The sequence below is a fragment of the Anguilla anguilla genome, chromosome 5, assembly GCF_013347855.1.
Source record: "Anguilla anguilla isolate fAngAng1 chromosome 5, fAngAng1.pri, whole genome shotgun sequence".
NCBI classification, from domain to species: Eukaryota; Metazoa; Chordata; class Actinopteri; order Anguilliformes; family Anguillidae; genus Anguilla; species Anguilla anguilla.
The window spans coordinates 64,769,405-64,791,611 of NC_049205.1; the positions used below are offsets into that span (position 1 = coordinate 64,769,405).

At 43.6% G+C, this 22,207-nt stretch overlaps 2 protein-coding genes across 2 annotated transcripts in view; one reads left to right on the forward strand and one right to left on the reverse strand.

Moving 5' to 3' along the window:
• Positions 1 to 22,207, reverse strand: part of LOC118227653 (titin-like) — a 128,548-nt gene that overhangs the window by 10,402 nt on the left and 95,939 nt on the right. The gene's annotated exons all lie outside the window — the stretch shown is intronic.
• Positions 20,011 to 22,207, forward strand: part of LOC118227654 (T-lymphocyte surface antigen Ly-9-like) — a 237,213-nt gene continuing 235,016 nt past the window's right edge. Inside the window, exon 1 of the mRNA XM_035418389.1 lies at positions 20,011 to 20,251. Within this exon, the coding sequence (XP_035274280.1) occupies positions 20,212 to 20,251 (40 nt within the window). The 5' untranslated portion in view covers positions 20,011 to 20,211. The remainder of the gene's footprint in view (positions 20,252 to 22,207) is intronic.

Here is a 22,207-nt window from a genome sequence, read left to right on the forward strand (position 1 = left end):
ATATTAACACTGAAACTGAGAGAACATGTCTGTCCAAAACAACAAATACTGAGTCGATACAGGAACAGTGAATGTCAAAATTTCTAATTCAAACATGCGTTATTGCCGTGACCAAGAAAAGACATAGTGTTGCCTAAGCATCATTTACATCAAATATAACTCAACAGAAACTATATATCTGTTACAAGATTTAAGATTTTACCTATTTAAGAGCTGCTCACTCTCTCTTAAGGCAAGGGCACAGCACACACAGGGTGGGGTGGGTGGTGGGTCCCTGTCCTCCTGAAGGCTGATATTTTCTGCCTTTCCTCTCATTTTATATAAGTAAATACTTAACGTTTCTCATTAATACTACACAAAGAGCAGTGAGTACAGTGTTGATGCTTACCGTACACACTCAGCTGGTATACGGACACTAGGACCTCATGCTTATCCATGTTCTGGACTACATACTCCCCGGAGTCCTCCTTCTTCAGCTGTGTGATGGAGAGGACCCCAGTGCTGCTGTTCCACTGCAGTCTGCCCGTCACTGTGAGGTAAGGGACGTATCTCACCACTCTGGCAATCTGGCTGCCGTTCTTCAAAAACAGTCCATTCTTTTTCACAGCGGCTGGCAAAGAGACCGCGTCTCCCACAATGCATTTCAGCTCCTTCACCTCAGACTGTGCCGAGGACCTGCACACACCTGGGAGGAGAGGGCGGGGGGAGTTGAGTTAGTTGTGACTGTTGATTGGTTCACTGAAAAGATTTAAATACCGTAGAGGTAACTGAGCCCTCGCAGGGTGGTAGGAGGTAAATTTTACACTTTATATTGTAGGCATTTATGTAACAGGCGCTCTTGTCCAGAGTGACTTACACAGCTTACATCTTTTACATACCACCCATTTATACACGTCCTGGATATTTACTGAAGCCATTCAAGCTAGGTACCTTGCCAAGGGTACAAGGGCAGTGGCCCACCTCAACCCAATCAAACCCACAACCTTGGCAGGCAGGAGTTAGGAATTTCTGGTTGGGGTACAATGTGATCCTGTCAATAAAGGGGTCCTATTACAAAACTGAGGAAAGTAGCGCAGTCCATATCGACTAATAAGAGAATCAGTGAATAGCTCGGCTATAGCTCTGCTTTCATACTGAGAACACCGGAGAGCAAACTGCGGAAGGTCCTGCCCTGATCTGTGATAGGATCACTAACTAACACTCAGGGAGGCAGTGAATCAGCATTAAACTTGAATTTGAACATTACATTACGTTTATTTGGTTAATGCTTTTATCCAAAGCGACGTACAATAGGTTCAGCTCATAGTTTTCCATGGAGGAAGATTTAAGAACTAACGTTTTCACTGAGGCAGCGTAGAAGTCTGAGGATATTTGTTCGGTGCTCTGAAATGGAACCGTAAAAGCCTTGCGTATGTTTCCCCGTTACAGGACTACGATGACAGAGGAAACATTTAAAAATATCAATATGTAATTAACCTTTATCAACATTTTTTCCTCTGCAATTCTGTACATGAGAATGGCTATTAGTTATTTTGTATGTGTTTGGTGAATAAAATTTTGAATAGAATTAGAGCTCCTACCGTAAGCCCAGACGAGGCCCAGCAGAGCTGCAGCGAGTCTCATCTCTCCAGCCTCAGACGGAATATTTCAGCTTGAAAGAGCAAAGCTGTCGGGGCAGTTATGCTTTTCATAATTTTCCACGCAGGCAGGCTCCTCCCCCTTTATGCTTTTCATGATTTTGCACGCAGGCAGGCTCCTCCCCCTTTATGCTTTTCATGATTTTGCACGCAGGCAGGCTCCTCCCCCTGCCTGTAATGTTGTCACGGAGTGTGAGACGACCTCCGCCCTCTGGACGGCATTTCTGACATTCCCCGGAATGCTGTGTGATCCGGCTGCGGCTGGTCTCCCGTGCCCGGCCCTTCCTGGGGAAAGGGCAGTTCCTTTCTCCCGGGTTTCCCCCCTTTTCCTGGTAGATTTAAACATTTTTTACATTTTTTCCTTCTGTTTGGATGTGTGGAGGGTGGGGTGGTGGTGGACTGTTGTTTGTGTGGGTTTTATGTCGGGGGCTGTTCGTTGTGTGAGGTTGATGGGGGTCTGTTCATTGGATGGTGTTGATATATGGGCTGGAGAAGGTGCTCCATTGTACTTTAAATCTTCAATTAAACAGTTTCAGTAACTAGGTGTCTATGCTTTCAGCAATAATTTTACCCGCCAGTCTGTAACTTGGTCAAAATTGTAACATCTATTTAAAGGAATTATTTACCATAATGCACATTGCAGGAGATGAAACATGAATTGATCTGAAAACACCTCACTGTGAAGAAAGAGTATCGTAACTCTCAGGCCCTGGAGTTAGATTAGGGTAACCCGCACACTGGTAGAAAGAGGCAGTCTGGCTTAGTAAAGTCAAACAGATTTGTAAAAACTCCTTTATTTCTTGTCACTGGCTTATTATAATAATACTAATAATAATAATATACAGCACAGGAACATTATACAACAGCAATAATAATAATAATAATAATAATCATCATCATCATCGTCGTCATCTTCATCATTTTGTATTACACCTTTCATACATCATTTTGCAGGATGTATTTGGGAATGAGACTTAAAATTAGCAAAAACAATAAAATAAAACAATAAGACAAGAAATAAGAATAAGGAGAAATAATAACAAATAAAATTATGTACAAATAAGATAATAAAACAGCAATTCAATATTAAATCAGAAAATAATCAAACCAACAAAAAATCTTAAAAGCGTGCATGAATGAGCCTATAGCCTGTGTCACTCGCCTTAAATAAAAGAAAGTCAGTTTGGTTAGATCTGACACAGGCTTGAAGGTTCAAACGAAACGTCTAAAATTACCGCAAAATTCTCAACGTGCTATTTTGTCATTAACTGAAAAAAAATATTGAGAAATCTATTGTTTAATATCTGTAATGTAATTCTGTAGGGAGCAGACAGCTCTGCCATCACCAGGTGAAACTGCACCAGGATGTGAACACTTCCTGGTAACTCAGATTCACACTGGTGGAGTTAACTCCCAATATACTGCCCCGCTCCTAAACATGGACAGCCTCCTTAAGGATGACATGTACCTGCAGCTGACCATTTTTATCTAAAGAAAAAAAAAGCTGAGCTATTTTTGAGAGAATGAGAGCTGCTGTTCAATGAAAGCACCAGGGAGAAAGATACACTGGCCATGTGCATGTGCACATTTGCGTTACAGCTCTGTAACTGTCTCAGAAGATCTTCTTCTTCTTCTCCTCTCAGTGCTGCAACCAATGAGGGAAACATGGTCAGAGTAGGAACACAATACTGCTGGTATAAGAACATGAATACTGCTGGTATATGAATATAAATAATGCTGGTATAAGAATATTATTACTGCTGGTATAAGAACATTAATGCTGCTGGCATAAGAACATTAATGCTGCTGATATAAGAACATTAATACTGCTGGTATATGAATATAAATAATGCTGGTATAAGAACATTATTACTGCTGGTATGAGAACATTAATACTGCTGGTGTAAGAACATTAATGCTGCTGGTATAAGAACATTAATGCTGCTGGTGTAAGAACATTAATGCTGCTGGTATAAGAACATTAATACTGCTGGTATATGAATATAAATAATGCTGGTATAAGAATATTATTACTGCTGGTATAAGAACATTAATGCTGCTGGCATAAGAACATTAATGCTGCTGATATAAGAACATTAATACTGCTGGTATATGAATATAAATAATGCTGGTATAAGAACATTATTACTGCTGGTATAAGAACATTAATACTGCTGGTGTAAGAACATTAATACTGCTGGTATATGAATATAAATAATGCTGGTATAAGAATATTATTACTGCTGGTATAAGAACATTAATGCTGCTGGCATAAGAACATTATTACTGCAGGTATAAGAACATTAATACTGCTGGTATATGAATATAAATAATGCTGGTATAAGAACATTATTACTGCTGGTATAAGAACATTAATACTGTTGGTATATGAATATTAATAATGCTGGTATAAGAACATTAATACTGCTGGTATAAGAACATTATTACTGCTGGTATAAAAACATTAATGCTGCTGGTATATGAATATAAATAATGCTGGTATAAGAACATTAATGCTGCTGGTATATGAATATAAATAATGCTGGTATAAGAACATTATTACTGCTGGTATAAGACAGGAAGTCTGTAACAGTGACAGGTGCGGTTACCTGGGCAAAGTAAGAATTCTTCCTTTTCTGTACTGATGGATTAAAAGACCGACAGCCAGGGTCACCAACACAAACTCCACCAGCCTCAACACAAACATTATATACAGCAGAGCATCATGGGGACCATGACCTAGAGAGAGAGAAAGAGAAAGAGGGAGAGGGACAGAGAGAGAGAGAGAAAGAGAGAGACAGACAGAGACAGAGAGAGAGAGAGAGAGAGAGAGAGACAGACAGAGACAGAGAGAGAGAGAGAGAGAGAGAGAGAAACAGACAAAGAGAGAGAGACATAGAATGTCACACCTACTTACAGTGCCACTATGGGTCTATGCTCCTTACCCTCCTCCCTACAGACTGCTGCTCCTTACCCTCCTCCCTACAGACTGCTGCTCCTTACCCTCCTCCCTACAGACTTCTGCTCCTTACCCTCCTCCCTACAGGCTGCTGCTCCTTACCCTCCTCCCTACAGGCTGCTGCTCCTTACCCTCCTCCCTACAGGCTGCTGCTCCCTACCCTCCTCCCTACAGACTGCTGCTTCTTACCCTCCTCCCTACAGGATGCTGCTCCTTACCCTCCTCCCTACAGGATGCTGCTCCTTACCCTCCTCCCTACAGGCTGCTGCTCCTTACCCTCCTCCCTACAGACTGCTGCTCTTTACCCTCCTCCCTACACACTGCTGCTCCTTACCCTTCGGCCTGCAGACCTGTGTGGGGTGGAAAGCTGTTTTCTCCTCACTGCCTGGGTTTGTAGCCACACAGGTGTAGGTGAAGTTGGACACCTCTATCTCCAGAGAGAGGGACAGGGTGCTGAGACTCAGGCTGCTGGTTTGGGACAGTGTCTGTCCCTCTGTCCTCCAGGACAGGGTGACCTCTCTCCCATTCTGCACAGAGCACTGCAGTGAGCAGCTTCTGCCCCCTATAGCTACTGATGTAATATGAGGCTTCGACACAGATTCTGTAAGAGACCCCACAGCACAGCATCACTGACACAGAGTATCACTGACACACACACACAGCATCACTGACACAGAGCATCACTGACACGGTACAGCCTCACTGAGACAGAGCATCACTGACACACACACACACACACACAGCATCACTGACACAGAGTATCACTGACATGGCACAGCATCACTGACACAGAGCATCAGTGACACACACACACACACAGCATTACTGACACAGAGCATCACTGACACGCACACGCAGCTTCACTGACACACACACACTCACACACAGCATCACTGACACAGAGCATCACTGACACACACACAGCTTCACTGACACACACACACTCACACACAGCATCACTGACACACACACACAGCATCACTGACACAGAGCATCACTGACACACTCACACACAGCATAAGTGACACAGAGTATCACTGACACGGCACAGCATCACTGACACAGAATATCACTGACATGGCACAGCTTCACTGACACAGAGCATCACTGACACACACACACACCATCACTGACACAGAGCATTACTGACACACACACACACACACACACACACACAGCATCACTGGCACAGAGTATCACTGACACGGCACAGCATCACTGACAGAGTATCACTGACACGGCACAGCATCACTGACACAGAGCATCACTGCCCCACAGAATAGCATTACTGACACACTGAACTGCACCACTCATACACATTCACACCTGGGAGCTGCCCAGTACAACCACAATCCTCTATTGTTGGCCATTGAGCAGCTCTACTGGAGGGAGAGAACATTTTTTAGTATGTTAAATCAGGGGATGATTAGGTGGAAAGTTTTTGCGAGAGCCAGATCTGGGATTTTAGCCAGGACACCGGGGAATCCCCTACTCTTTACAAATAGTGTCATGGGACCTTGGTTTAACGTCTCATCCAAAAGACGGCATCTCCTACAGCACAGTGTCCCCGTCACTGCACTGGGGCATTGGGTTTTTTTAAATTTGAATGTCCCCAATGTCCCCCTTTAACTAGGGGGACATTGAACAACCAGAAACTGAAAATATATATAAATGGAAAGATTCTGTTTTGCATTGGAAATATAAACTATTTACAGTAAAGATATATAGAAAAATGTCCTTCAGTTGAAGGGAATAATCTTAAATTCCAATGATGCTGCGTTCGCGTTTCTTGATGTGTTAACAGTTCGCTAGGGAAACGTGAGTTTAGAGTATTTACAGTATTTACATTAATACATTAACTTTTTTGCGTGTTTTTTTTTTTCCCCTACCGAACTAAGTTTGGATAGACTGCAAACCATCTGATGTCCTCATATTTTCCCTTGGTGGCAACTGTTAGCCTACCATGAAAATCTGGACTGGATTTCGTGTTCATTTGATAGCAAAGACCTATGGCTGATACATACAGCATGTTACATCTTAAACGGATGAATATTGAATAAAATACAAGGTAAAACGTTGAGTAAAATATTTCGACTGGATTTTTTAAATGTAGGGAAATTAACACATAAAGCTGAAACTACAGGTTCTAAGCTTCATTTTGATGTATAGGTTGCGGGGGTTTGAAAGAAATCCAGCTGCCAAACCAGGCTTTTGTCTCGCTAGCTCCCGCACCTGACGTCACCTCCTCCTCTATGCGAGAGTTTCCCTGAGTGATAGCCGGGAATGGTCAGCTGTCAACCCGCTGCCTGCTGTGCCCTGCCTGGGTGGGGGCGACTACAGAAAATAGCGATCACTTTTCAATAATGTGGAGTAAATGAAACGACTAGTTAGTGAAATCATAGTCCTATGTTGCAAACAGAATGGGCATTTTTATCTTGGGGCCATCCACAATGATATGAATCGATTTGAAGAAACATAATGGGTGACGCACAGGACTTTTCGCAGCGCAGTGTCTCAAAGTTGGTTGGTGTGCGTGTCGGAGCTCCAGATACAGCTAGCAGCCATGCGTAACACCGCCCCCCCCTCTCTGTCTCTCTCTCTAACGTTAGATAGAGGCTATGACAACTCGACATGGAGCTGACTTTTTTTTTCCTTTTACGAATCCGAATAATAACGAGCAACTTCGGGTAGAAGAAATATCTGCTTCCACCGCATTATTCGTGCTTTCCCGAATACAGTATTCGGATTCGGATACATCCCTAATACCCACACACACACACACATACATGCACACACACACCCACACGCATACATGTTCAGAATCAGAAAAAAAATATGCCTTACTTTCTAAATCAGAGGCTGTAGAGTTGGATCATAACCAAACCATAACAGACATTCTCGCAGTGCAAATAAACAGTTAAATACAGAAAGTTCACAGTTTCTCACCATAGCAGTACTTTTCAGGTTCGACTGGGAATGTCTCCTTCCTTGCTGGGTTTGCTGCCACACAGCTGTAGGGGGCGCTGTTCGTTTCTATCTCCAGAGGGAGGGACAGGGGGGAGCTGAGATTAGGGCTGCTGGTGTGGGACAGTGTCTGCCCCTCTCTTTTCCAGGACAGGGTGACGTTTCTCCCATTCTTCACAGAGCACAGCACACTGCAGTTGGGTTTCGCCTTGTTGCTGCTGGACACCTGGGGTCTGGGTACTGGATCTGTGCAGAGATACAACAGCAGGGAGGGACTTCAACACTGACCAGTAACACTGACCCCTAACTCCACTCTGTGTGTGAGCCTTCAACACTGACCAGTAACACTGACCCCTAACTCCACTCTGTGTGAGAGCCTTCAACACTGACCCCTAACTCTACTCTGTCTGTGAGCCTTCAACACTGACCCCTAACTCCACTCTGTGTGTGAGCCTTCCACACTGACCAGTAACACTGACCCCTAACTCCACTCTGTGTGTGAGCCTTCAACACTGACCAGTAACACTGACCCCTAACTCCACTCTGTGTGTGAGCCTTCAACACTGACCAGTAACACTGACCCCTAACTCCACTCTGTCTGTGAGCTTTCCACACTGACCAGTAACACAGTGGCCCCTGTTGGGCTCATATGTACTCTGCTGCAGTTGAATTAACACATTTGTACTGCGTACACTTGCACATGCACAGGAAGACACACAGAAATGCGCAGGAAGACACACAGACATGCACAGTGAAAACCACTCAGATTATCAGTAGATAGAAACGCTGCCGATACTGACCGTACACAATCAGCTGGTATTTTGTCTCCACAGTTTGTGGCCCATCACTGTTCTGCACTTTATAGACTCCAGAGTCCTCCATCTTCAGCTCAGAAAGGGAGAAGAGTCCCGTGCTTCTGTTCCACTGCAGTCTGCTACTGTAGCCATCAGTGATATGTTCCTTGTTTTCAATCACCTTGGCGATCTGATTGTCATTTTTTAAAATAAATCCAGTGTTTTTCACTGCAGTTTGGAAATGGACTCTGTCTCCCACAATATAGTTCAGTTCCTTTGACTGAGTAAAAGATATGTACAAACCTGAGAAGAGACAGAGAGAGAGAGAGAGGGGGGGGGGGGGGGGGAGAGACGTGTAAGATACTTGTATGTCAGGCTTACAGTTCACTTATAGAGGGAAACTGTTTGTACTGTAAGGACACGTTCCCCAGTGTCTTTCCTGCGGGGGGTTGTATGTATTTTAAAACAAAATATAAAAGACCACAAAATAAAAAGTTTTTGATGCCTTAAAAACGTTTTTGATTAATTAAAATGTCAAAGCTCCTTTTTCTAAACTGCCCAAATTCACATTTTTGGCCAGAATCTTATATAACATAAAGAAAAATGAATTATCTTTGCCATTGCCCTTTATCCGTTACACAGTTTTGGTCCCACAAGGCCCAGTACCAGGCCCTCTTCCGGTGGTGCTTGAATGCAGATGACACTGCAGCCCACACACATGCGGCTCACAAACAGCCTCAGCAAAAATTTTAACAAAACCGTTTTAGTGTTTTCCCCAGTCGTTTAAATTCCAATGAATGATTTTACAGTAAATCTCAGAAACGGAAACACGAGAGAGCAGAGAATAAAGGAAGTACAGCCGACTAGGAGCGTGCCACTGTCCTAAAAAAAGCAGAATAAGACGCAGCTATGCTGTTAAACACTTGAAAACATGACTGGAGTTTGATAGTTCTCTCAGTTTTAATTATACATGCTTCATTTTCCTGTAAATATTGCAATACTGAAAAAAATGCCTTACTAAACTAAAAAGCTACTGTACACTGCCTCCACTCTAACAGGTATATAACAGTATAACAGGGTCCTACCTGCACTCTAACAGGTATACAACAATATAACAGGGTCCTACCTGCACTCTAACAGGTATATAACAGTATAACAGAGTACTACCTGCACTCTAACAGGTATATAACAGTATAACAGGGTCCTACCTGAACTCAAACAGGTATATAACAGAATAACGGCTGCTCTCATGTTGTCTGAAATAAGGGTTTCACTGGCCGAAACTGCAGCTTGGACTTCCTGAATCTAAACTGCTCTCTTAGACCCCACCCTACCACATCACACCACAAACTCAGACACACATACACGCACGCAAACACAGGCGTGCGCATGCACACACGCACACACAGGCGTTCACGCATGCACACACACACACACGGGCATGCACCTGCATGGACAGACATGCACACGCACACACATGCACGCGCACACACATGCATAGGCACACACACGCACGGGCATGCACACACACACACATGCACACTCACGTGCACACACACACACACGGGCATGCACAAACACACACACACACACACATGCACACTCACGCACACACACACACGGGCATGCACAAACACACACACACACGGGCATGCACACACACACACACTCGCGCGCACACACACACGGGCATGCACAAACACAAACACACACTCGCGCACACACACACACAGGCATGCACAAACACACACACACACACACTCGCGCACACACACACACAGGCATGCACAAACACACACACACACACACACACTCGTGCACACACACATACGGGCATGCACAAACACACACACACACACACTCGCGCACACACACACAGGCATGCACAAACACACACACACACACACACTCGTGCACACACACACACGGGCATGCACACACACACACACACACACACGGGCATGCACACACACACACACACGGGCATGCACACACACACACACACACACACACACGGGCATGCACACACACACACACACACACACACACACACACGGGCATGCACAAACACACACAACTGTGAGTCAGGGAAACCGAAAGCCACTGGCTGGACCCTCATGCCACCAGAGGACCAGCAGTAGGAACAGTGGCCTCTAGAGGAGAAGATGAGAAGTGCAGAGTGAAAGAAGAGTGTGGATAATGGGGTACAGGCCCCTCTCTGCTGTGGAGCTTTGGGGAGCAGCTCACTTCCCAGTGTGGTTCACCAGCTGCAGCAGCAATAGAGGCGTCAGTGAATACTGTCCTATCTTGTCTCTGCACTATAACGTCCCCTAAATGGTTTTTATAAAACCCTGGCTCTATGGCTCTGAGTGAATGCTGCATTTCTGTTTTTTCCCTCCCCATTTTTGGTAAAGAATAATTCGGACTCATGAGATCTCTATTGGTAGTCAACTTGCTGACTTTTAGGTTCATGCTGCCTTTGTGCCACCAACTAAGGAGACTTCCTTAACAGCAGAGTTCCTTGCCAGCCCTCTGGAGACTGGACCACAAGACCCCCTATTAACTGGACCACTAGACCCCCTACTAACTGGACCACTAGATCCCCTACTAACTGGACCACTAGACCCCCTACTAACTGGACCACTAGACCCCCTACTAACTGGACCACTAGACCCCCTACTAACTGGACCACTACACCCCCTACTAACTGGACCACTAGACCCCCTACTAACTGGACCACTACACCCCCTACTAACTGGACCACTAGACCCCCTACTAACTGGACCACTAGACCCCCTACTAACTAGACCACTACACCCCTACTAACTGGACCACTACACCCCCTACTAACTGGACCACTAGACCCCCTACTAACTGGACCACTACACCCCCTACTAACTGGACCACTAGACCCCCTACTAACTGGACCACTACACCCCCTACTAACTGGACCACTAGACCCCCTACTAACTGGACCACTAGACCCCCTACTAACTGGACCACTAGACCCCCTACTAACTGGACCACTAGACCCCCTACTAACTGGACCACTAGACCCCCTACGAATTGGACCACTAGACCCCCTACTAACTGGACCACTAGACCCCCTACTAACTGGACCACTAGACCCCCTACTAACTGGACAACTACACCCCCTACTAACTGGACCACTACACCCCCTACTAACTGGACCACTAGACCCCCTACTAACTGGACCACTAGACCCCCTACTAACTAGACCACTACACCCCCTTCTAACTGGACCACTACACCCCCTACTAACTGGACCACTAGACCCCCTACTAACTGGACCACTACACCCCCTACTAACTGGACCACTACACCCCCTTATAACTGGACCACTACACCCCCTACTAACTGGACCACTAGACCCCCTACTAACTGGACCACCACACCCCCTACTAACTGGACCACTACACCCCCTACTAACTGGACCACTACACCCCCTACTAACTGGACCACTACACCCCCTACTAACTGGACCACTACACTCCCTACTAACTGGACCACTACACCCCCTACTAACTGGACCACTAGACCCCCTACTAACTGGACCACTAGACCCCCTACTAACTGGACCACTACACCCCCTACTAACTGGACCACTAGACCCCCTACTAACTGGACCACTAGACCCCCTACTAACTGGACCACTACACCCCCTACTAACTGGACCACTACACCCCCTACTAAATGGACCACTACACCCCCTACTAACTGGACCACTAGACCCCCTACTAACTGGACCACTACACCCCCTACTAACTGGACCACTACACCCCCTACTAACTGGACCACTAGACCCCCTACTAACTGGACCACTAGACCCCCTACTAACTGGACCACTACACCCCCTACTAACTGTCAGACAGACTGAGGGAATCTCAAAGGGAAGCCAGACACTGGCCTCCTTTAAATCAATCACATGTTTTTAAATGTAAATTTCCCGCCATAAAGAGTACTTAAAGCCGTCCAGTTCCCATATCAGGGGCCAGGTTCGCTCGGCTGAACCCAGGGCTGGTGTCATCGTCCCTCATACTAACGCTCTGCTACTGCTGTTATTTTTTTTTAAAAAGTCATTATTTCCTTTATTGAAACTGAGAACCATGCTTCTTTTAACACAGCCAGTTCTGGTTCCATTTTAAATTCCTTTCAGAACGTGGGTTTATAAAGTCTGATCTGTGCGATGCTGAAGGCGTGAAGCCACAGCTGCTTTGTCCTCATTGTGATCGTGACCCAGATGCTCGTTTCCTGTCTCAGGCCTTCTCAGTAAGTATGTCGTTCCACTTGCTTTAGCAGCAAGCGTGTATCGAGCCGCTAACCGCAAGCAGCCCGAAGAACACGACCTCATCTTAAGGCCGAGTGACACACAAACCCAACGCACGATGGACGGAAAGTTTTCATCATCTAGATTTCTCCACGGACAGGATGCTCTGACCTGCAACACATTCACTGTGATAAGGAGATGAACCCCTTTAAAGGGCTTATCATAGCCATCATATGTGTAGAGTGTATGAAACCACAAATGTTACTGACTGCGTCATGGCAGGTCTTAGCGGATTCAGTGGGAGGTTATGGGTAAAGTGCAGCTGTGCAAACACACCAGTTTACTCTAATTAAAATCAATCAATGAGAGATTTTAATAAGATTATTAAAAATAATTACATTTTAATTAAAAAATAATAATCTGCATTTCTCAAATAGATTTAGTGCTGTCACACCATAAATTTGACAAAATCTTACAAGCCTGGCAGGGGAAAAACAGTTGTTCATAGAGCAATATTGGTAAGTTATAACAGTTTTAGAGCCCAGTGATAAACTTTTTGGTCTTTATTGTCAACAAATGAATATAAGAATAGCTGATACAAGAAATAAATAAGAGTGAAAATAAGAGTTAGTGTTTATGCTTGACATTTTCTAAAGTTAAATATACATTCCAACACTCTCGAAGAGGAGTTTGCAAGCCTGATCGTGGTTTTCATTGCCCCTTTTAATCAATAAGAGCAGTTTATTGTGCAGTCAACTCACTTCAACCTGGTTGCTTGCATCTGAATGTGATACAATTTTTAAGATGAAAACAAAAACCAGCAGAGCTTCACGCTCTCCAGCACTAGGGTTGCAGAGCCCGGCTCTAAACGCCGGGCTTCCGTACTGATGCATTTGCACAGCTCTATTTCTCCACTTAACTCGAGATGATTCCCAGCGCAGTCAAATTCAGTTCAATGCTGCATATGCATTAAAAAAACACAAAAAAATGTTTTTTTTTCTATGGCAGTTTTGATAATGTGATAAAATATGATATGGGGGGGTAGGTAGGAGGAGCTGAGAAGCCTGCAGTTTGATCCCTGTCAGCTTATCCTTTAGATTCCATAGCATTCAGGACCATGGACAGCAGCTTCACATAGCAAACACACCTGACACACCTGAGCGTGATAAGGAATAACCTTATTAAACACGCACACCCAACACTAAGGAATAAGCTCATTATACAAACACACCCAACACACCTGAGCGTGATAAGGAATAACCTTATTAAACAAGCACACCCAACACAAAGGAATAAGCTCATTAAACAAACACACCTGACACACCTGAGGGTGATTAGTCTCATTGCCTCTGTTAGGCCTATTATAAAGGGACAGCTTGCATGGCTGCTTTTGCATATGATCAACCTTCAGTTCTAAAATGACTGCTTTTTCATCCCCTACTTCTAATTATGTTTTATTTCCCTTTTATTTTCCTGTGCCAGGAAAGCAAAAACCCCTGACTGCATGGTAGGGAGACTGAACGGGAAGCTCGTTTTCAGTGTTTTACTGAAGCCACAGGGTAGACGTGTAAAATCTCACTCCCGCCTTGGTCAGGCACCCCACACTCCTGAGAATCCAAACCTTTCATATTAAAAATAAAGATGATGTTTGCTGTATGCATCGTTTCTGTATTGTGACCACTGCATATGTCCATAAATGATTTTCACAGGGCTGTAAACATTCCTGCAATAAATGCATTCCTTCAGTGGATGAGTTTCTGGAAATAATCGCCCCGGTTTCCAACACTGATGGCAGCTCATAGAGATTCTAATATTTAGTGTACATAATTAACTTTGAGCGCGTCACAAGTGTCTGCTTTACAGCTTTATTACTCTGTCAGTTTTGCCTCCATCTTATTTTTCTTTTTTTCTACAGATCTGCAAAATCCAGAACTTACTAAGAGGTCTTATATAAATATTCAAAATGGTAAATGGTAAAATGGTAAATGGATCCAACAGATCCAACAGAACTGTTAGAAAACACAAAAGCAGCAGTGGGGTTTTGAAAATAGGTTTTTCCACATCCTTCACATGTTTCAAGCAAAAGGCAAAGTGTTGAGTCTGATTTTGCAATAAGTACTCACCAGAGGGGTTAGTCTGCTGATTCTAGTGCTTTTGCTGGTATTGCACATTTGCAATATTGCCAGGGATAAAGGGGAAGTGGGCACTGTTGGGTCCATCTGTTTCCCCCCGACTCTGTCTGTTTGGAACTCAGTTCCTCCTCCAGGCTGGGCATGTGCCAGACACAGGGCTGCTGTGTGGCTATTTCACTCAGAGCTGCACTACGACTTCTGTGCTAACAATGCCAGGCTAATGAATAATACTGTGCACATGTTGCTTAGTGCTGCTCAGCTTCAGTATTAACCAAGCCCAGTCCTGCTTAGCTTCAGTACTGACCAATCCCAGTCTGCTTAGCTTCAATACTGACCAATCCCAGTCTGCTTAGCTTCAGTACTGACCGATCCCAGTCCTGCTTAGCTTCAGTACTGACCAATCCCAGTCTGCTTAGCTTCAGTACTGACCGATCCCAGTCCTGCTTAGCTTCAGTACTGACCAATCCCAGTCTGCTTAGCTTCAGTAGTAACCAAGCCCAGTCTGCTTAGCTTCAGTACTAACCAAGCCCAGCCCTGCTTAGCTTCAGTAGTAACCAAGCCCAGTCTGCTTAGCTTCAGAAGTAACCAATCCCAGCCTGCTTAGCTTCAGTAGTAACCAAGCTCAGCCTGCTTAGCTTCAGAAGTAACCAATCCCAGCCTACTCAGCTTCAGTAGTAACCAAGCCCAGTCTGCTTAGCTTCAGTACTAACCAAACCCAATCTGCTTAGCTTCAGTACTAACCAAACCCAATCTGCTTAGCTTCAGTAGTAACCAAACCCAGCCCTACTTAGCTTCAGTAGTAACCAAACCCAGCCCTACTTAGCTTCAGTAGTAACCAAACCCAGCCTGCTTAGCTTCAGAAGTAACCTGCAGCCCTGCTTGGCGCTCAGCCATCAGGCTGGGGAAAGTAACAGGGTGGTAAAGCTGCTGGTAAGGGGAATAAAAATAAATATTCAGTGCACATAATACAAACCCTTTCTACTTCTTCTACTTTCAATGTAGTGACATAAAATCCCTTGCCAGAAAAAGTATTACATCACTAACTTTAACAACTAACAACTGATATACGAACCGCAGGACAGTGGGTTGATAGATAAGACATGTGAAAATTATGTCACAGCTACTCATTTTAACAGGTAAATTTAAACACTGCATGCTGAACCTGGTTCTCAGCAGGTTTAAATATCCTGTAGGCTACATTTAGACATGCTAGATAAATTAGCTGATGCTGCATAGCATAATTTAGAATTTAGGCCTAATTGTATGTCGAAGAAAACATTTTCCCTAAACACTTATCTTGCACCTTTGAAGCCAACCGAAAGCTGTTAGTTCAAGAGGAAAAAAAAGGTGGCATTGTTTTCACCGCAGGGTTAATGTGGGAGGATATTTAACTGAAAAAGGATAGGTTATTTAATTGGCGCATCAGAATTGCATTTGCCGATTCGATTTCTGCCACGTGGGGGCACCCTTGCCTTATAGATGCACTTTTTTCGAAAAGGCTTATAAAACGCCCAACTATAGTTGAACTGATCAAGATATGTTGCAGACGTATCCCCCCTTCGATTATGAGGCTCAATGACTTGAAGTTTACTTCAACTAACAATATAGATTTTTGAATGTGATCAAAATATATATTTAAATGAAACATTACTAGGTTTTACCTAGAATCAATAGCAACATGCTTTTGGAGTAACATGTATTGTTGTCATTGTTGTTGTTGTCATTGTTATTATTATTATTATTATTATTATTATTATTATTATTATTATTATTATTATTATGTCATCGGTTCGTTGTAGAGCATACTCTTTGTTCTGGAACCTACTTTGCTGTACTATTTTGATAATCCAAACACTAGGGCTGATCATAACATTACCAACATTATACACACTTGGCAGAGTATATCAGGCTGATTTGGTTCCACAGAATCCCTTGCTTGTGGTAGTATCTTGTTTACACAGATAATACATGTGAATCTGCCTCAGGCTTTTCCAGTAACACTTCAATATTTATTCTAAGCTTGTTCAAGCCTGTTTGTTGAATACAAAGAATTCTGGTTCCATTCTAATAAATTACACACTAGCTCACTCCCAGGAGTCCATTAAGCGTTTCCTCATAAAGATGGAGACTTGATTACTGATTATTCCGCGGAGTGTGAGCTTTGGTGCTGTTGACCCAACGAGGACAAAAGGACAATTTATTTGACAAGTGAAAAGCTTGTTTTGAACCATTGCCTGTCATGGTCCTGTGTTCCTGTCTGTGTTTCCCTTGTTGGGCCGCCAGATGGCGGCACTTCTGTTTTGTGTCCTGCTCCCCTCCTGTTAATTGTATGATTGTTTCAATTGTCTCGTTATCCCATCATTGTTCCCACCTGTGTCTTATCCCCTCCTTCTGGTTTGATTGTTTTTTGAGTTCACCTGTGTCTTGTTACCCCTGTCTATTTAAGTTCTCTGTTCCCTTGACTCGGGTGCTGGTTCCTTGTGTTTGTTTCCACTCTCTGTTTGCAAACCCATTGTACCTGCCTGCGTTTTTTACCTGTTTGTGGTTCGTTCTGATTGTTTGTTCGTAATCCATGTGTTCGTGCCTATCCCCTGGTGTTCTGGTGTTTTTGGATTTTTTCATTTTCTTGTTCCTGTGTTTGTTTCTGATGTTTCAGACCCTTTGTATCTGCCTGTGTTTTTTACCTGTTTGTGTTTTGTTTCTGACTTGTATTTGTTTGACCTACCTGTTTGTTTGAATTACCCTTGTGCTCTGCCTGCCTGCGTTCTGCCCTGACCGTGTTCTGCCCTGCCTGTATTTGTGAGTCCCTCTTGTTTTCTGCTTTGTTTAGTTATTTTTTGAGTTTGTGGTTTTGCCCATTGTGGCCTTGTTTGTTCCCTGTTTGTTTACCCGTTAGTAAAGTCTTTGTTAATTTTCCCCTTTTTGAGTTCCGTGTTTTTTTTCCCACTCTGCGCCTGGGTCCCAGCACCCGAGTTGTCACAATTGCCATGGTGATGGACACTTAAGCGTGTGTGAACAAATATGTTTTGACCTGTTACTATGCAATGTTTCATTTCCCTTGTTTCTGTGTTTTGCCCTATTTGTTTCATCACTATTCTATTGTTAGTTTCATTGTTTCCACCTGTGTCTGATTAGTTCATTTAGTTTACCTGGTCTGTTGGAGTTGCGTTTTTGTTTAGTTTTAGTATTCTTTTAGATATTTGACTGCCACTCATGTGCTCCTGTGGTTTTTTGTCTTTCAAGTTTTCTTGCGTTTACCTGTTTGTTGTTTTGCTCTCGTGTTCAGTAAAAAGTACCCCGTATCCGCTCTGTGTCTGGAGCCTACCTTCGGCCCGTGGGTCACAGTGCGTTTGGGGTCATTGCCTTACTGCAGAATGAACTGCCGGTTGACGAGGAATTCGTACACTGCCAGACACGGATCATTCCAATTATTTGTCCTTTGCTTCCTTTCCGAGTAAGGAAGGTCAAACCGGCAAAAATGTGTGAAATTGATATCTGGGAAAATTCATTATTAATCATAATGGAATAACAATTATTAACAACAAACTGTAATTCGCTGTCTAAAGAGGTAAAAATAAGCGAGTACAATATACCCGCATGATCTCATGTGTTTTTGACACCCTCGGCCTTCCATAGTAGGAAAGGACACCAGGAAAGGAAGGAAGGATGGATAAACTAAGCAAATGGAAATGAGTCCAATATCAGGAATTCATCCCACTGCTGCCATCCTCTGTTATATTGTTAATAAATACAAGTGAGCCTGTTTCAGAAGCAGCCATACATGCCCAAGCCATACCATGACATTATGGTTCCCTGAAAGGGGGGGGGGGTGTATAATGTAGGATGGGGGGGCAGGGTGTATAATGTAGTTAAGGGGGGGGTGTATAATGTAGGTAGGGGGGGGGGTGTATAATGTAGGTAGGGGGGGGGGTGTATAATGTAGGTATGGAAATATTAGGCCACAGAATGCCTGGAGTGGCTAAATTTGATCAAACAAGTACTTGCATCTTTGTGGTTCTCTTTTGACTGAATGAACATTTTTGCAATCCAAAATGGCTCCGTTTGTATTCAAGCTGCTATTCCGCCTCTCTGACGCCATTTTGGAACTCAAACTGATGCGTCCCCGCCGTTGTTACCAGGCGAAAGAGCAGCAGGATGAATTACAGAGGGCTCTGCTTTAAAACGAGCGGGAGGGGGTTCGCATGTTTAGAGAGGAACTCCCCCGCACACACAAACACAGAGACACTCAGATTAATGAACTAAAGTAAGTCTGAATTTTGTTCCTGTTAATAGTTGTTGAGATGTACTTGAACATAATAAACAAAGGTAATGATGAATTATGAGTGATAGAATTCTTTTTTAAGAATATATATATATATATATATGTGTGTGTGTGTGTGTGTGTGTGTGCATATATAAAAGCTTCATAATGTTTGGGACTAGGACATACTCTGTGATCCACATAGTCCCCCCATTTCCCGTCCAATGAGTTTGGAGGCATTTGCTTAAACTTGAGCAGATAAGCTGCTTTCGTGCTCCTCAGAGTTCATTCTAGTGTTGCTATCAGCAGTTACATCATCAATGAAAACAAGTGTGCCAGTACCTGTGGCAGCCAAACATGCCCAAACCATAACACCCACCACCATGTTTCACAGGTGAGGGGGGTGTTTGGATCTTGGGCAGTTCCTTTTGACCTCCACACTTTGCTCTTGCCATTATTCTGATACAAGTGAATCTCCAAAACTCTACGGGCTCTTTTAGGAACTTCCTAACGAACTGTAACCTGGCCATCCTGTTTTTGCAGATAACTAGTGGTCTGCACACCTGCCTCCCGAAGAGTGTTTCTGATCTGTTGGAAAGGTGTTTGGTGTTTTTTTTCTTCTTCATTATGGTGAGCATTATTTGGTCATCAACTATACAGGTTCCTTACCAGGCTCACCAGTGCTCTCTTTCTTCTCAATCATGTTCCAAACGTTTGATTTTGGTAAGTCTAAGGTTTGGCCTATGTTCCTAGGTATCCCATATTTTCATGGGTAACTGACTTTTCCAAATGTGAACTACAATTTTCGCAAGTAAATACAACGAATGGAACAAAGGTCACAAAGCATAGGTTACAGTACGTTTTTCCGCTTGCATCTTATAAGGGGGAACTATGGGATTAGTTTTATAGTTCACATATGTCCTCTTCAAATGGTGGGCGTTCACCTGTGGTTTTCACGTGATTTTTCGTAAGTGATACGAGAGGGTCATAAAAACGCTCGCGGATAAAATCCGTAAAGGATGCGATGTGAGTCATTCTCGCCCGGAAGCGTGAGACTCTGAAGTGCGGCTCGGGTAGCGACGGGTAAAAGGCGTGGCATTACAACGGTTGCTGCGCGCGGATAGAGGGGGGTGACGTGAACCACTCTGCAGCATCAGACCGCAGCGGGGAGAAAACATGAGGAGCATCTTCTCAACATGCCTGCTTTTTACCACAGGTAATAAGACAGCTGCCTCCGCACTGTGCTGAACGAGCGCGTCAGACGGCCTATTACTGTTTCAATAAAGGTACTCTCTAGCTAGCTTCTAAACCACTAAAGCTGCCGCAGCAAGCAAAACGAAAGTAGATATGTGACGCAGATTACCGGGTGAGGTGATTTTGTTGCTAACGAAAATTCTGCGCATATGACAGACTGAAATAAACGTAGGTTCTGGTTCTGCTTTCCGCTGTCCGTTGGATAAATTTAGGATCTGCCGTTAACCACCAGTTCTGTTGCAAAACTGTATGAAACTACGGTCGACACGTCGTTAGTTAGCAGCCGCAACGGTCAGAGGCTGCTGTGCGCTGCATCTGCCGACCTAATCTTACAGTGTGTCCGTTGTACCCAGCGAACCCGCTGCATTAACCCCCAGTGCGCTTTAAAAATGTGGATAGGGCTCCGCTGAAGCGGAGAGACAGGTTATGAATAGTTTTTCGGCGGTGCTACTTTTTTGTTAAGCAAACCCGGAAATTTTTAATTTAACCAATATTTGAGATTAAATATTTGGGAATTGTGAATCATTTTCTGGTTTCTAAGAATTTGTATAAGTTGTACACATTGTTATTTATTATTCAAATGTTTTTTATTTAGGCCTACCAAAACAACACGATTTTATGCGAACATTTCATAACGGAGCGGCACAATAAAAAACACGTCACGTTTTACAGTTTACACAGATTTAAATATATGACATCGCGCAATTCACAAGTCAAATAGTTGTGAAAATAGAACTAAAACCGTTCTCTATAGAACATTAAATATACACGATGCTGGCTATTTCTGTATCGCATACGAATCTGTCGCGATAGAACCTTGATGGCGCAGCTCTCATCCCGGAGTCTGGGAAAGCGCGCGGCTCCAGCACGTCAGTTGCAGATTGAATAGAATATTATGCTGAAGCATCGGACTGCTGCCAAAGCTTCTTCCGATGATGGAAAGACTGCCAAAAGACCGCCCCCGTTTTTCCTGTTTAAGACTTTGAGCCAGAATGTTAATTCTAGCCTTTAGTGCGCTCTAAGTCAAGTCAAAGTTTATTTATATAGCACATTTACAACAACCACAGTTGACCAAAGTGCTTGAACAGACTTAAAATACCAAAAATGAACATAAAAGTAATAAAAATAAGAATAAAAGGAAACAATAAACATGGTAATAAAAGAATTATATAGAATTATATAGAAGATAAAAACAAGGCGACAAGCTCAACTCGAATTGAATGCCAACGAGAAGAGGTGGGTCTTCAGCAGCGACTTAAAAGATTCTAGGGTTTGAGCAGTTCAATATGAAAAGGTAGGCTGTTCCAGAGATTTGGGGCAGCTACCGCAAAGGCTTGGTCACCTCTGTAAGGTTCATATTTATATTTTTGAAGCCCTCTTATCAAGCCTAATAAAATATTTCACATCAAGGCAATGATAAAATGTAATGGGTATACTGCATAATACCAAACAAATTTAATGATGTTATCGGGTTACTGTTGGTCTGTGATACACAGTAAAATGTTCAGTGTCAATTCAACTCTAACAGTGTTAATTAAACTCTTAACAGATAATATTTGGTCTGGCTCTGGAACGTGAAACACCTGCACATCTTAAAATGTTCAAAGGGATTGGCATACTTAGCTGTTATTCAGGTGGTTACGCAGTTTTGTTTTATTTTAAGTGAATCTATCAGTAATTAAACGCACACAGCTGCTTATATGACAGGTAAATTGCACTGTTGTCTCTGCAGCCCCATCAGAACTCAGTTATGAAACATTTACTCTATCAGAAGAGATAACAGCCCTGTTCACCTGGCTGAACTCTGCAGCGTTACGCAAAGTCGCATACACACACACACACACACAGACACCCGCACCCACACCCGCACACACACACACGCCCGTACACACAGACACATACACAGGCACACGCGCAC